Here is a 16,898-nt window from a genome sequence, read left to right as displayed (position 1 = left end):
TCCTCCACGGTGTCTTGATGAACGCTGTGCACCAAAGAATTGACGAGGTCGGTGCGGTTAGCTCCAGGACAATACCAGACTAAGCCAGGACAAGTTTATCCTTGAGTTCTACCTTGCCCCGCCGCGGTGGTGCAGTGGTAAGACGCCCGACTACTGTGCTGGAGTACCCGCGGGCTCGATCCCGACCGCCAGCGGCTGCGTTACGATGGAGGCGAAATGAAGCGGCGTCCGTGTACTGTGCAGTGTCACTGCACGTTAAAGATCCCCAGGTGGTCGAAATTACTCCGGAGCCCTTCACTACGGCGCCCCTTTCTCTTTCCACTTTCCACTCCTACCTTCCTCCCTTCTCTTACGGTGCGGTGCAGGTGCCCACAGAACAAATGTGACAGATACTGCACCTTTCCTTTCCTGTGAACCAATTATTACTATTGAGTTCTACCTTCAGTGTACAGTTGTGTCGCACAGAAATCAGTTCCTGATTCAAAACTCTAGAATCCGAATTTGCATCGGAGCATCGGTTGCCCCTGTGCTTTCTGATATCTATTTGGTCACTGTAAACAGGGCTGTCTAACAACGCCTGCATGATAATCACATCGTCAAGATTTATCGGCGTGTGGACGCTTATCTGAATGCGTTAGACCGCGCAGCAGCCACTGACATACAAATAACTTCAAAGAACAAAATGGAAAGGGAAATCATTGAAGCCTTTTTCATTGATAAGGCTGGGGACGCATGCATCAGCTCTCCATCAATTTTTTCTCAATGTTTTAACGCACCCACTAATGGGCGCCTGTGCCGGTGTCGTGTGAAGCTTTGTTTATGGCTACGTGTTCCTAACGTTATTTTATTTTTCGAATTTTACTATTAAATTTTGTTTTTTTAGAAGCTCCCGCGCTGTTTACTTGTTTGTTTTTCGTTGTTTTGCCGTGTTAACTGTTAGCCGTTGGTTTAATTTTTTTCGCCATGTTTATTGTTGGCTGTTGGTTAATTGACTGACTACGCCTATTTCTGCGATGCTTTTAAGTTTACTCACCTCTCTTTATTACTCGGCCTTTTGCTACGATGGTTTTAATTTCATTCACATTTCTTCCACTTCTTTCACGCTTGAATGAAATGACAATCTTAAGTTTGAATCTGTTATCGCCCTTATCGCCTCGCTCGTGGTCCAGTGTATGGTACTTATCCTGCATCAGGGAGGGTAGCCGGGCCAAATGGTACATGATCACTAAGAAAACCCGCGCACCTTTGATAAGACACAGGGAGTTAGACAACACACACAAGACTGCGTGTTGTCTTACTCCTTGTGTCCTGCCGAAAGTGCGCTGTTTTTCTTAGTGGTACTTATCGTGGTTGATTTTAGAAAATAAACGGTTGGTAGTCAGCGCCTCTCCTGTGTTTGCGTGTTTCTTCGCCCTCGTTTGTTTCGCGCTGTTATTTCGCCATTTAGCCATGAACCAAGTAGCCCAGGCAAAAGTCTCGTTTAAACTTTTCGAACGGAGTGAATTCGAACCCAGGCACTTCTCGTGCGAAGTGAATATACGGAACCTCGTAGCTATACCACCGCAGCCCGCCCTACCGCATGGTAATTAAACTACCCGAGTTATGAGCGCCTGCCAAATTGTTTGCCCGCCATGTAGTGTCGTGACGTCATACAGCCCGACGCTCAGTCAGTACACGGCCACCTCATCTGCCAGCTACCGCGAGTTTTCGTTCATAACGCCGCAAACGCCGACGGCGGATTTTCTGGAGAACAGGGCCTTTAACGCTATTACATTTTGTATCAAAATCCCTCATTGTAATCGTGAAAGCTCATATGTCGGATGGGATAGCGTTTAGGGCAAGAGACGCAAATTTAACAGGTCGACCCCTGCCCTGTGGTCATCAGACTGCAACATTTGCTTGACCAAGACAGCGTTCAAACTGTTGGAAGCCTAAGAAGCTTAAAGCGTGCTCTGGGGAGAAAGAATCCCATCAGCCCTGCTGCTGCGCTCTATATACTGTGCGGTCGCATGCCACTGCCTCTGCGCTAAAAAAAAAAAAAAAAAAAAAAAAAAAAAAAAAAAAAGCGCCACGCCGTCGGGCTTTGAAGAATTTCATCAGATGCATGCAAGCACATTATACATTACTGAATGGAGAATGGAGTAACAGCACTACTAGAGAACATTCAGCGGAATGTGCAGGCGCGTGCAGGAAAAATAAAATTTATACACGAGAATCAAGTGATAAGAAAAGCGAGCAGCGTGAAAACGTGGATGACAGGCAGCCGTGAAAGCGGAGGGCATAGCAACCGACGACCCAGGTCGCGTCCTTGCCCGCGTTGATCCATCACGGAGACGCGCGCTCGCGCGTGCCGCCGCGGCCCTCCAGGAGCGATGACGACCTCTCGCGACGAGCGGTCGCACACACCGAAGATGACGGGCTGGGCGCCTGTCATCACGCCGACCGCGTCATTTTTCACTCGCCTGAGACAAAAGCACGGGCGGAGGGAGGGCAAGTGGCAACCCCCTGGTTACGACGTCAACATCGAACGTCGACACGTGCGCGCACGACCTCTTGGGAAGGGAGGAGGGGGAGAGCAGCGCTCTGCCATGTGAACATCGTCGACCCATCGCTGAGAGAGAAGAAACAAGGGGTTGCCATGGTAGTACAAAGGAAGAAAGCTGTCGAAGTATAACATGCGTCGGCACCGTGGTAAAGGGCGACGTGCAGGCTTCAATATAGTGTCAGCGTGGACGATAGCGTGGCATGCGAGGCGCGCGCTTGAGCCGGGGGGCGTGCGGCGATCGACGCACATTCTCTTCGTCTCGTGATCGCTATCTAGGATACCGGACCATTTTCCCTTTTCATCTCAGGCGCTCCGTGACATTGTATTGTGATGACGACCTGCGACGGCGTTCTCCCCAGAATAAGGCGGCGATTAAATCGCGCTACTCTATTCTTATTTCATGGTCTGACGAATTTGTTTTTTGCCGCAGTGACTACTCGCGACCGAATTCCTTTCTTTCTGTGGACGCATACCAGAAGGAAATCGCTGCCGATAATGGCACATCAAACTACAACTTCACGTCTCGTCTTACGGGAAATGCGCAACTGCAAGGAAAACCCAAGATTGCCGAGTTTTTCTGACGACGGTATATTTTCTATAAAATCTACAACGGTAACATTATCAGTTCAGGCCCACCTGCGGCAGCTTAGCGCCCAAAGTTAAAATTTACAAATACCACGCCAGCATCGCCAAATATTGCAATTCTAATAGGAAAACATGGGCTCGCGCTGTTCTGAGCGTTGTGCATCTGCGTTTATGGATCTCGTTCTTCTTGCAATTTGCTCAGTCCGAAAACAACAAACGAGGCTGATAACCACGCCATCCTTCTGCTCTTCTTCTTGTCCAATTGTTCAGGGGCCCCCGATAGAAGCCACTACACCCTGCGCGTATTCTGTCGAGGCCATCTCCTTCACCTTCTACTATTCCTCACTCATTGTATACTCTGATATGATGAACACGAAAAACACGGAACATATATCCTTCCACTTGCGCCGACATATATAGGCTTTGTATCAGTGCTTGTAGGCTTACAGAGGCCTTTACTTCCAAGTAAACTATGCACACTTAGTTTGGGGAACAACAACGGGTACCAATAAAAATAAAACCAATACATTAAGATGTACGTTCAACAGAAGAAAGCTCTGCATACAATACTAAACGCCGATTATTATATGAACACATGCGATTTATTTCGATAATTCAATGCCATAAAAGTATCTGAAATGTATAATGTTAGGCTGGCTGAAAGATGTAAGTAGGATATAAAGAAAATGTCGATTACTTGAGTGACACGGCACACCTTTCGCTGAATGTACAATTTTACCCTAGCAGACACAGCGAACTGTGGCAATTCCAACATGCCGCACAATATATAGTATATATAGCTTAGCAAACATGTTGCCCCGTCTTTTGAACAAGTTTCATGCTGCAAAAGTTGATATACCTCGAGCATGCCGCAAAGGTATACGGGATGTGTGTGCTGCTTTTTAGATTTCAAGATGTTTTCATTGCTTCTTACCTTTTTCGTTCCATAAAGTGCTGACCTTTTGAATAACCAAAGACCTGGTTTTCTATGAATTGTGTTCTTGTTGCTTTTTTTTTTTTCATCATTTTTGTGTGCGCTTCATTTCCTTGCTTTTTTTTTTGCTTTTTTTTTTTTTGCAACCTTGTTTGCAATTACTCGTGTAAGTAATTTGAATGTTGCCTGCTGCCCTGCAATGTAGGAGCCGAGGGTCATGTCAAGTAACAATTTCTGGCTTTTCCTCTTCGACCCTCACCATGTATACATGGAAAAATAAAATTGAATTAAATTGAAAAAAAAACTATCAATGCTCATTATTGTTATCCAGATGAGTTGTCCACGCTCAGAAGGCTGTGAACTTCTCACATGTGCTGACAGTAGAAAGCGAACACTAGAAATATAAAATGGTGGCGTATGATGCACTCCAAGGCAAGGGCGGCGCGATACTGGTGCTCTGGATTTCATTATACCTATAGACAATGATGTTATTCGTTAGCAGCATAACTGTGTTTTCACTGCTGCTTCCTGCACATAGCTGGCGGTGCTGCAATCTCACGAGCGAGGAGTAACGTGGCTCAGAATAGTGCGCGCGTTTCCTTCCCGCCCTGGTGTTTTTGTCCTCCGGATACAATTGTCCTTATGGCACAAATCCTGCGTGAAGTACAGCACGAACGTCGAATACATGTTCCAGTGTCCCGTGTGTCCCTTGTACATAAAGCTCCACGCGTGCCGTGGACATCTGGGCATTGCTTGAAAGCGCCGAATACACGCAAAGCATCCTAGTTCGGTTCGGGATATGCCGCTGCCTTGCACCTACTCTCTGCTGTCACAGTGGTGGACGGCTTTTTCTCCCCGTTGTCGTCGTCTTTTTTTCCGACTTGCCGGAAATATTTACATAGTATGCACTATGTCTTGCGGTGAAGTCTCGGCCGGCCCGCAGACCCTATCCGCTGCTACTTAAGGAGTCAGTCCACCTGTAGGTCCAGAACGAGTCCCCTATAAGGTGGTGCGCTGACAGTTAAATACTATGCCAGTTGCACCCACCTACATTCACAAAAGAAAAAAAAAAAGGTGTAAATTGTAACTTGACCCTGACATCAGTGTGTCATCGTTTTTGTGGTCCTCTATTCGTCACGGCGATGCTATGTCCTTTTCCTTCATACATGCATGTTATCAGAAAGGAATCGCGCTACTCTTGCATAGCGCTTGCAGCCATGGAGTGCCGAGCTGGGCATGATACTTATTAAAGCGTGCCCGTCCAAAAGCACCCAGTTTATACGCCACGTTCAGCTGGCAACGCGGCTCTTGCTATCTTTGCACCGGTTAATGTAAATAGACTAATAGAAACTGTGAAAATCAGCAGAACGAGTGCTATGGGTCTCTGCCCAACTAGCGAAGTGCCCGCATAGCCAAACGAAAAATATGCCTCAATTTACCTAGCTTCGCTGCCGCAGTGCTGTGCCCGACGGCGGCGTGATGAGTCATCTTTTCGGGAACATGTCCCGTTCCCAGCAATGGTCGCATACGGAATTTCGTCTAGTTGGGCTACTAATGCTTTCGCAACGCAAAAAAATACCCCTATCCTTTCTGTCACCCTTACGATCGCCAGGAAACAGGTGCTCGTGAGTTGCACTGGCGTATTGTCTACAGCCTTGGGATTGCGGCCGTTAATTCTCCGAAAGCACCAAGGCACCAATCTATAAGCTGATAAGTAATCGCTTGCACCTCATTTATAAGAAGTCGTGGACTCTTCATGTGAAACACAATCCTCCTTGGCACGCCGTCCGAGTAGTTGGCATTTTTCTCTTCTCCAATAAAATAGGAAGCAACGTGCCGATTATCGCGGCGAGCCCGCTCCGCGCAAAGCAGAAGCCGGTCGACTTCCTGGCAGTCCGCAAAAGATGCTGCCGCTTGCGAGAAGGGTCGACCCCCTGGGACCAGATAGCGTCTCCGCACGTATATCCCTTTTCATCTGCGGTGGCCATCCGGGAGGCGAGAGCCTTTCGGTGCCGATTGCGTACTAGTCCAGGGAGCGTGAGCCCTCGTCCGTGGAGATGCGGATCGGCCCATTAATCTGACACCGCTTGGCGTGACGCTCGCGGGGCCTTTCGACGACACCACCGTGCTCCCCACGGACAAACGCGTCGCGGTCGCGATGGATCGACGATACTGCTGTGGTACGCCGAGGGCCGTCACCGTCGGGGCTTGCTACATATAGGCGGCCGGCGTCTTCTTTTCACTTGGCTCATCCCGTCCTGCCTACGTCGTTTGCTCTCGCGCGTGGTCACTCTGTCGGCTTTCTTTTCCTCTTATGCCTCACGTCACGACAAGCCACCACAGTGGTAGTGAGCTGTCCGACTGCGATGACCGACCGTCTGTCCCTGAAACTAGGGCGGCTCTGTCTCTTCACGAGAAGACAGCTAAAACCTTGTACCACGTGACCGCTTCTTTATCTCCAGACCCAGCGACAGGCATAAAAAAAATGTATTGCACTTTCACACGATCGGCCTGCCTTATTTCAAAGCGATATAAGTGTGATTGCGAATGCGCAATTATTTTCTGCTTTGGTAACTTTCCTTTTCGCGTGGACTGATATGCTTACTGTACCTGCACCCCTAACGAGCAGACATATTTTTATTTAACAATAAGCTCTTGGAAATGTGTGTCGTAGTACACTTCAAGACTTCATCCGCAAACGAATAAAGGTAGGAAGTTTTCGTAGGTACAGTGCAGCGGGAGCTGGAAAAATGACCTTACTACAGCTGATGGCATCCCCTAAATAGCCATGGCAAAAGAAAAAAAGTATTTTTTAAATCACTTCTTCCTTCCCCCCCCCCCTCTCACTGTTTTGTTGCCCCACCGTGGTGGCGCAGTGGTTAGCGCGCTCGACTGCTGTAGCCAAGGATGCGGGACTGAATCCCGGCCTCGGCGACCGCTTTTCCGATGGAGACGAAAAGCAAGGCGCCCATGTTCTGTGCGATGTCAGTGCACGTTAAAGAACCCCAGGTGGTCGAAATTTTCGGAGCTCTCTACTATGGTGTTTCTCATAGCCTGAGCCGCTTTTGGACGTCAAACCCTATAAACCAACTAACGAATAAACCCTTTTTGTTATTTTGCCCAGCATACGTTTTCTAGAGTCTATGGGTTCAGTTCGGAAAATGAGCCCTTGGCACAAATTAAGCTTCGGCTAGGCTACGCGGCGAATGGAATGGTCAGTTTCTCCAAGCGCCCGAAGTGACATATTTTTCAAAATAGAAAGTATTCACTAACGCGCCGTGCGCAGTGCATTGTAATTCTGACACAGTCGGCCATTGTTGTGTCCACCGAAAGAACAGGGAAACGTACCCATCAATTGCTGTCATGTTGTTACGTGATGGAATGAGAAGCGATGGAACACGGCGACACAACAGAAACAGAACGCCGTGATGACATGACGATGAAATATGCTTTAATGGCCAGCGGGTCTGGCGCGAGCGCTCCTCCCCGCGCCACTGCCCGCTTCGTCATCTTCGTAGCAATATGCACGCTCGTGGTTCCACAAGCAGTGGCATCCGCAGCTATGGTTTATTGAGCAGTCGTAGACTGAAATAGCCGTTCGCAGTGCAAGCAATGGAAGCTGAAGAGCTTCGCGAACGACCTTGGCTTTTTTAAGGTTCCAAAATTACACACGAACGACTCCACCCGAGCGAAGCAACTCACCGAGATGCGACGTTACATATGGCTGGCACGGCTCAACCGCGCAAGTATCACGGGAAATGCGAAATCGACGTCAAAAATGGGCTGGCCTGGAATTTTCCGGATGTCCCCTGGCAGCGAGCTGTTGCCATTATCCATGCACGACTGCTCTTCCCGCACTCGCAAGCCATATTCCAGGAAACAGAGCAGCCCGGCAACGTGACAACATGCGTCACCGTGTCCGGCATGCACATGCAGTGCGCCGCCAACCTCTCCGTGTCGCGTTTTGCGGCAATCCATGACTTTAGAGGAGGGCTCGAAAAACTGTGTTTGGCGTATACCTGCCCCATTCGATCAGAAGTCGTATGGTTTGTGGGATTTAACGTCCCAAAGTGACTCAGGCTATGAGAGACGCCGTAGTGGAGGACTCCGGAAATTTCGACCACCTGGGGTTCTTTAACGTGCACTGACATCGCACAGCACACGGACGCCCCTTCGTTTCGCCCCCATCGAAACGCAGCCGCCGAGGCCGAGATTCGATCCCGCTTCCTTGGGCACAGTAGTCGAGATCAGAAGTCGTATGTTCACATCGTCCGTATCGGCTGCGAAGCAATAATCGGCGAAGGAACGTAGGCGGGTAGAGTTGTTTTACGGAAGGTTTGAAGAGTTTTATAAACTTATTTGTAAATAACAACAAGCGAAGCTTAGTTTGCTCAAAACTGCACTGTATTTGAAGAGTTTCGTTGCAAAACAAAAATCACTTCGAGCCCGCACCTATGGATACCGCAACGCAACGAGGTGGCGCCACAGCGGCTTCTTTTGCAATTCGTTGCCGTCACAGACGATGCAAACATCCGACTTCTGATCGAATGAGGCAAGTATATCAAGTAAGCTTGGTGTAAAAATACTACAAAATGCCATTCCGTTGCTAAATGTGAGCTACAAGGTCTCAGCGGTTTAGCTGAAATAAGTGTTGCACGGCACGCATATAATTGCGCGAAGCGCGAGTTCGTCTGCTTCAACCGCGGCTCTTAACCCAGCCGCTTGTAACGTAGTTGTGCCCTTCGAGTGATCTATAGCCTTTCAATTGGTTTCTTGTGACGAAGCTCGTCCGTAGCATAACGAACTCATGAATGTCGCACACATATTTATGCGCGACCGCAGGTCAACGCTTACCGTGCATTGGCGCACCGACTGCAAACGGTTCGGTGCCATAGTATATACTATATATATATTTCTTTTTTTCGTGTACCGGTCTCTGTTCACATCGCGTAAACTGCAGATAATTCTGTCATTCATGATGTCGATTTAGTTTTTATTACATCAGCGCTGACATGAGGTAGAGTGACAGAGAAAACAGACGTACACGAGCATGGCCGCCAACCGTATATTGGTCAGAACAGGACCCAAAAATGGCGTCAACTGCGTACTGACGTCAGCTGTGACGTCAGGTGAATAGCCCCTATAAAAATAAAGAATAGATGGAACACCAAAACAAACTACGGGTTTCTTCGAAAAGTGACAAAAAGTGAGCGAAGAAGACAGAAGGGCGAGATAATTTACTAGTGTCCGTGGGTTACCTGGTTAGCTCACGGACTGCCATCGCCTAATAATATGGCCGTTACTTAATAAACCAGCTATGGTACGGCACGTAAGGATACTGGAAACGCTTGTAACCGTAACAAGTCACTGTCAACTGAAAACAATGCGTCAGCATCACTTAAGTGTCATGCCTGGGCTTCTTCCGACGGTTCAGTCGCGCTCCCATCGCCGCCGTCATCACTCGAAATACGTGACGGAAGGCCCTGCCACTTTTTTTTTTTTTTTTTTCCTTTCTTTCAAAACCAAACCTTTGTCCTTGAGAACCTACGCTCTTGATTTCCCAGTTTGTCCTGTGACTGAAAGAGAGCGCAATGTGTGACGAGGAACAAAGACCTTTGAATCGATCCCGGTCATATCAATCGCTATTGCAAATTGAGGCCATTAGAGAGAAAGCCCTTGTTTCACTTGCCTAAGAAGCTAGTGCATATGCCCGTTTCTCCACCACTGCTTTCACCTGTGTCTCCTTCCTCGTTAATTTCGTGGCATTGGACTATGCAATCGTTAGAAATAAACTTCTCCTTTCTATTGAAACCTCTATACAAACAAGACCTTATTTGTTAATTACTTGTACACGAACTTCTTTTGCCAACAAGCAGGGAAAAATCTATACGTGCATTTAAACCACAAAGTGCCACTTATATCCACCCTTCCTTAAAAAAAAAAAAAAAAAAAAAAAGCAGTATTTCCGAATGTAAAATGAAAATTGCGTTATGAAATGAACGCCTAGAATAATCCGCCCAACTTGGGAAAAATAAAGACCGAAATGTTGAAATTCGGCGAGTAGCGTTAAGTGGCCAGATTATAAAGCAGCAAGCGGAGTACTATGAAACATCCCGTGCCACCAGTCGCATTCCTCTTAAAAAGAGTTCGGTGCGCTCTCTTGTTCTCTTGCCGTGCAGGTCTCGCAGTAATCCACCTCAATCATGGACTTCGGCGCTCGTTGCTCCCGTCGCTGTCCTTCCCTTGACCATTACGTTATACTGCCCGCTTCGCGCACCGCCTTTTCTCACCGCATTATTTCGAGGTGTGCTCCAGCGTCAGTCCCCCCCCCTCTAATCTTCTCTCTCTCTCTCTCTCTCTCTCTCTCTCTCTCTCTCTCTCTCTCTCTCTCTCTCTCTCTCTATGGAAAGCGCCAGCAGCGTGCGTAACGTTACGAACTCGAATTTCATTCATAACTTCCTACTCTGAACACGGACAGAATTTTTCGTAGCTTCGCAAAGGCCTCCGTTATTGTCAGGCTAACACGCAATATTTCCTTCTTTTCGGCGATCTAATGGCAACAGCGGTAAACGACGCCCCGGGCGTAGCACGAGCCTGTCAAATCTTTGAATCGCCGCCGACTTCACAAGCCGCCATTAGAGTGCCGCGCGGTCATCGGCAGACTCGCTATTTCTTTCCCGCTCGCCCATCGTGCCCGACGCATTAAAGTGGGGGCCGGCGTGTGACCGGCACGCTTTCTGGGGCGAAGCAGTAAAGGCCTCCTAAATCGCCCGATGGCACCGATGCCCCACCGTGCCGAATTCATTACCGGATCGACCCGGCGTGCAAATATTAGTTCCGCGGCGGACTCAGGCGCCGATGCTGATGCTTACTTTTAAAAGCTACGTTTCTCGGAGATTGTGTCCTCGGGGTACGAGGGAAATTTTCAAGAGGAAACGCGAGAAAGGGGTAAAATTTATTACGGAGCGGCCCAAGTGAGAACTGAGCGGCAAAGCGTCCGAAATGCCGGAGGAGGGAAGATTAACTGACTCGTTGGTTGATTATGTTCCATCCCCACCCCGTCCGGTGGGGACGGAACCACCGCCTTGATCAGCGGATCAGTTTAACTGAATTATAGCTCCATTTCGAGGCCTGATGAATGCTTCGTAAGGCTTTTGTAAGCGAATATCTGCTTATTTTCTTTCAATTACTGCTGTGAAATAAATACCTTCTAGCCTTTATGATTATTATAGTTTTGTTGCGTATACCTCGAGTGAATAAATTTATGGATAATAAAAAATACACCCAATGACCAGTAACTAAATCTAAACACACACTCACTCTGCCTGTTTAGCTAGATCGCGGGGAATTAAGTAGCCCCTGGTGCAGTTTAACAAACACAGCTTAATCTGAGGAACGGCGCTTGAAACATTGATGCACTTGTGGTCATCCAACAGGATGAGAATGCGTTAAAGTCATGGTTGGGACTTTTCCTGTGGATACCACTCCGTCTGAATTTATAATTTTCCCCCTTTACGTGGTTGTATCTAATTTTCTTTGGTATTCGTACAACGTCGAGATGCTAGTACCTTAAATAGGCATTAATATACTCCTGGTTTATAGGACAGATTGAAGCTAACTGTTAGCTTGGAAACAGTTGGTTCGAGCTTCTTTGATAAAAAAATTACAAGGATTCAACGCTGCTGAACCAAATATTGGGCGAAAACATTAGTTGCGGGTGACCGAGCGTTCTTCTTCTTCTCTTTTTCTTCTTCCTCAGCCCACATATAAAGCCCCGCTTTAACCAACCCATTTGAACGTGCCTTAGTGGCCTATAGGGGTAACGTGAATGCCAGGGTCCTAGTAGGCTGATTATGACATAACCGTCCCATTGTGAAACGAGAGACCCAAGTTGGCAGCTCCTGCCAGCCCGTGTGTCACGTGGGGTGTGACGTCACAGCGTCACGTGGGTAAGACGTAACTGCGGCCGAGTCACACGAAGGCTTGAAAGTGCGAGTTGTATTGCTTTCGGAATAAAAGATCCATTAGGCGTAGTTATTATCCGCCACGAATGCAGCAAGGTGGTAATAAAGTAGTGCAGCTGAAGTCTTAGTTATTATAAGGTAAGGTGAATTTTTTTTTTTTTTCACCGGACAAAATCATCCTCCTGAAATTACGACCTGGGTGAACGTTCCCATCAACAGACACAATGCGCGAGTTGGGATCTGAAAGCAAAACATAACTGCTCCTTTCCATTTACCTTATTGGCTTCACGACAAAGCACATAAAATTGCGAAATAAAAAAAAAATAATGCGAGCGAAGGAAACGACGCCCACATTTTGTTCCTTGTTATGCTTTGAAAGCCAAACGCGCGTAGTCGTAAAGCGGAATGGCGCAAAAGTTACAATGCGTGCCGTAATACGGCTTCACGTAAATTAGTAAGGTAGTATCAGAATAGCTCACCGCCTTAATGGCCTATAATCGAGCGCAAGTCACTCTTATTGCCTCTTAATAATCTGTGTCGTGGTTAACAAACAACATAGTATTAGTAGTTTTAAGCTATCAACTCCCGATCATGCATTAGAGTCTTTATTTATGGTTCTCTATCGCATGTATGCGTAAACGTCTGCCCGTGATTGCTGCCGACGGCGTGTTCGTCTTTCTTCCCAACATTGCTTGCTGCCTGCTTTGTCTCCAGACTCTATCGGCACTAAACAAAGGCGCTCATTTCCCTCGAACTCGCGCGTTAACCCGAACTGCCGTAAGCGGCGGCATGTACCAAGTTTCAAGGAAACCGGCCACTCTTTCAATAAATAGGCTTTCTGAAATACAAACACGGCTTCTGGTAGAACGAAAGGAAAAATATGGTTTGCGCGGTATGAAAAAGAACTGAACAAGGGTAAATGGGGTACGCCTCAGTTCGCAGATGAGCCCACGTTTCGACAAGTGGACTTGTCTTCGTCTGAAGACTAACACAAGTCCTTTTGTCGAAACGTTGGCTCATCTGCGAACTGAGGCGTACCCCATTTACCCTTGTTCAGTTCTTTTTCAAACACGGCTTCTGTGACGCAGTTATACCAGTGTTGGCGGATATCAGGAAACAGGAGATTAATAGTAAACTCGTTAAACTATTTCTGTAAATTAGGTTTTATAAATGTCAAGAGTCTAATTGAAATTAGAAACTATAGCCGGCCATCATTAAAAGCCATATCAGCTTCTAGAATTTCGAAAACCCGATTTCGATCGGCCCTGTGTCCCAACAAATTTTGGATATCTCGCGATTTAGAAAAAATCTGCGCTTCGAGCACTGCGTCCCACGCCCAACTTCTCTGTCTCGCAGGCGCTGCGGTGCTCGTCCCCCGCCCACGAGGAAGAGAGGAGGTGGCCGAGCAGTAGCAGTACTCAGAACGCAGGTTTTTCGAAATCGCGCGTCTTTGGTAGCGAAAACTTGTTGAGCGACGGAGTCGAGGGTAATCGCGTTTCAGCAATTGTAAAAACGGATATCGGTATTAATAATGGCCTACTACAAATCCTACTGCAACTAGATTCCTCACTGCAATAGTTAAGAAGTTATTGATCAGAGATGAATTCAACAGTTCTCTGGTTAATTTGATTCATCCATGTTATGATGTCCCCTGCCACTGGTAGAACTGTGCCACGGAAAAACACAATTTTTCAATATTACCGGCCGCAAACACCTGGTATAGTGAAGGCACTCACAGTTCCGGTAGTAGAAGTTGACCGTGTGGACCCATCCGACGTCGTTGTGCGTGTGGCTCACGATGTGAACGTTCAGAAAACCAGGCTTGGGCTCGTGGCAGGCCTGGGTGAAAACGGAGAGAAAGAGAGAAAGATGAATTCCGTGTGGAAATCGCAACGAGAAAAGCATCGATTAGGAAAGCGATGGCCGTCATTATCAAAAGTGAGAAGAGGACCTGAAATCTTCATTCCATTTATTGAATAAATGGTTGACGAAAGTCACCTCAGTTCATCGTTTGCTACCAAATCAAATTGTCATAACACAACGCATTACTCCGCCTCTTGAAGGGTCTCAGCAAGGAAGAAGAAAAAAAAAAAAAGAACAGTTCCGAGAGCACTGCAGTGGAGAAATGCGAAAGGCCTTGGCGTTTATGCTGCACACGGTACATCGCGCGTCCCTTGTCGAACACAACCAGCATTCCGCTCGGTTGAACGCATAAAAGTTTGCCGGCGTTCTTTAATTTGTTTACAGGAAAGGAAAGGCGCAGTGTCTGTCACTCGCGGAATGTCGCTGACACATCTCCCGGACGAATCTTGCCGACGCGAAATTTTGACACTCATTACACACTTCTGATCACTATCAAGCATTTATTTGGCTCATCATCCATTAGGTCGTCATTAGTCGTATGGCTATTTCGACGTCTGATTAATTTTACCTTTTTGGGGTATAATTAATTAACTAATAATCTTACTGATGTAACTTTTTTTCCTGTAACACCTTCGCATCATCCTCTATCGTTCACTACCATACGTTTGATCCTAACTCCTCCGAGAACAACACGCCTGAGGACACTTTCAATACACAGGACCCCGCCGACATAGCCTATAAAGGCGTTGTTTTTTTTTTGTTTTTTTTTTTTTGCCTTTAGAAAAGAACCGGTGTTTACCTCCGGCTTAAAGACCTGAGAAATCACTGTTTGGAATGATTTGTAGTGGTTTTTCTCGCGGTTTAGAATTAAAGACACTGGTACAGACTTTGGCAAAGTGTGCCTTCTCCGAAATGAAAATTAGGTTGGCTTCGAGGAAAGGCGCATTGTCGGTCTCACTTCTCCGTGGACACCGCTTATAATCAACTGTACACAAATGGAGATAAATATGTCATTGTTTCGAATCCCTCTCGCAAACTATCCACCAGCTTGAGCAGCAGACGGCAAGCGAAACGGTATGGCACACCCTGAACACTGCACAAAGAACTGTTGCGTTTCAATTCTGATACGAAATCAGGTTATATCTATCTGTTGCCACTTCATTCGGATGCTACTCATGGGTCAAGCACGCCTTAAAACACAGCATAGCCGGCAGTAAAAGAAATGGTTAGGGCAAGCACGTCTTAGATCCTTCTCGCTACTATCAAACCCATCATTTATCAAACATCCAGACAGCTTGTAGCGACTGTCGCAAAAACACCTTTCTGCAAATCCTGAAAAGGGGGTAACAGAAAAGGATACAAAATGCCATGAAGACACAGGAGCGCGACCAATGGACTCTTCGCGCCTTTTTCCCATCCGTACGCAGCGCACTGGAAGGTTAGCTTTTTCCGGCAGCATGGGTGCATAGCAGGTCTGCCTCCTTAGATGAACTGCAGCGAAACAAACTGTGCTGACAAAATGACACCCAGCGGAAGCCGCGGGCTGTTTCCGAGGAGGAAAAAGGGAGAAGGGGCGCACAATACGAACAGCGACAGCCATTGGCGTTGACAACCCCCCTTCATTCAATATATTTAACACTGCCTTCTTTTCCGCTCACGTGGCGATAAATCGGGGAACTCGGCTCGGTGAGGTACTGACTTGTCGCTCTCACCCGCGCGCACCCCGATCCATTCCCGGCCATGGATCTTACTGAGCGGCAGCGCCATTAAGCAGAGCGAAAGCCGCTTTATTTTCGCCACTGCACGCTGCGCCGAGGTTCCTGGCAGACGCAAGAAGCTGCAGGTCGGATGCTTAGCCGCGTACGCGTTGCGCTCCGACCTGCGCTAGCGATGAAAAACGAGGGCCTCCTGTTGCGTTTTACACGGATATTGTGCCAAGCGGTCTTATTGTGGACAGAGTGCCTGGAAACTTTTGAAAGTAAACCGAAGATATTATCTAGCTCGAGCAGCCGTTTAATGCGATCTCTTTTCGTATCTCCCCTGTGTGTCTTGGCACCAACGCCACAGGACTTGAAGATGTCTTCTTGAGCACTAGGAAGCTCGCCCGGAAGTTAGGTGCCATTTCTTTTTTTCTTTTGAGGACGTTCTTTTTTCCTCAAGTATGATTTCTAGAAAGTTGCCAATGACGTCGTAAGGACAATGCTTTCTCATGCGCCAACACGAAAGCTTACAGATGCGTTTTTAGCAGGCTCCTGACAGCACCAAATTATATGCTGGGTTGTGTGCATCGAAAGCAGTGGTCAGACGAGTCGGTACAATGAAAACAGGAATATCTATGACGATGTCTAAAGACTGCGCATCACTTCATAATTTTGAACGAAATATAAACGGCAGTAAACAGTACCGCATATTGATGGTACTGAGAAAACCCTGGAGCATTGGACTTCTAAGCTGCACTCAAAGTAGTTCCAGCATATGGTATGACATCGTAGAAATTATTGCAAGTGTGTCGCTCTGCTTTTTTTTTTTCTTTTTACTTGTTCGGCGTTTCTTACCTCTCGGGTACTTATTGCTTTTGTCTTACTTGAGTTTACACGCCGCTCCACTGCAATAATAACCCTTACCGAGTGAGCCTCGTGATTCCTAGGAAAGAGATGAAATATTTCCGAGCATAACACGGAAAAAGAATTTCCTTCTTCAGAGTACAGTAAACAAGTAGTGCCTGTCTAGCCCGAGAAAATACACAGCGAAAAAAAAAAAAATGAGCGAGCCGTTTGGCTGCCAGAGCTTATAGAAAAACCCACACTTGTACCCTCCGGAGTTATTTCTCATTCTGTCCCCTCTCTTCCCTCCTGGCAAAAATAAAAACGCGAAGCGGAAATGCCTCGAGGCTGTATGGTTGGGGCTCCCGGGGATTTAAGATCTGTCTTTTTCTTGTTTTTTGTCTTTTTTTTTTTTCGCCTCCGCATGAAACAAACTAGAGCGAGAGGAACTTCATCCTGCGGCC

General features: G+C 47.2%; 1 protein-coding gene across 1 annotated transcript in view; it reads right to left on the bottom strand.

Moving 5' to 3' along the window:
* The window catches only part of LOC146203541 (lysosomal alpha-mannosidase-like), a 434,812-nt gene that overhangs the window by 107,478 nt on the left and 310,436 nt on the right, over window positions 1-16,898 (bottom strand). Inside the window, exon 3 of the mRNA XM_084603104.1 lies at window positions 13,765-13,867. Within this exon, the coding sequence (XP_084459230.1) occupies window positions 13,765-13,867 (103 nt within the window). The remainder of the gene's footprint in view (window positions 1-13,764; window positions 13,868-16,898) is intronic.

This window comes from Amblyomma maculatum, chromosome 1 (genome assembly GCF_055883805.1).
Source record: "Amblyomma maculatum isolate TAMU_Amacu chromosome 1, ASM5588380v1, whole genome shotgun sequence".
Classification (NCBI taxonomy): Eukaryota; Metazoa; Arthropoda; class Arachnida; order Ixodida; family Ixodidae; genus Amblyomma; species Amblyomma maculatum.
The sequence above is the reverse complement of the archived record's forward strand: the minus strand, read 5'-3'. Positions and strand labels throughout refer to the sequence as shown.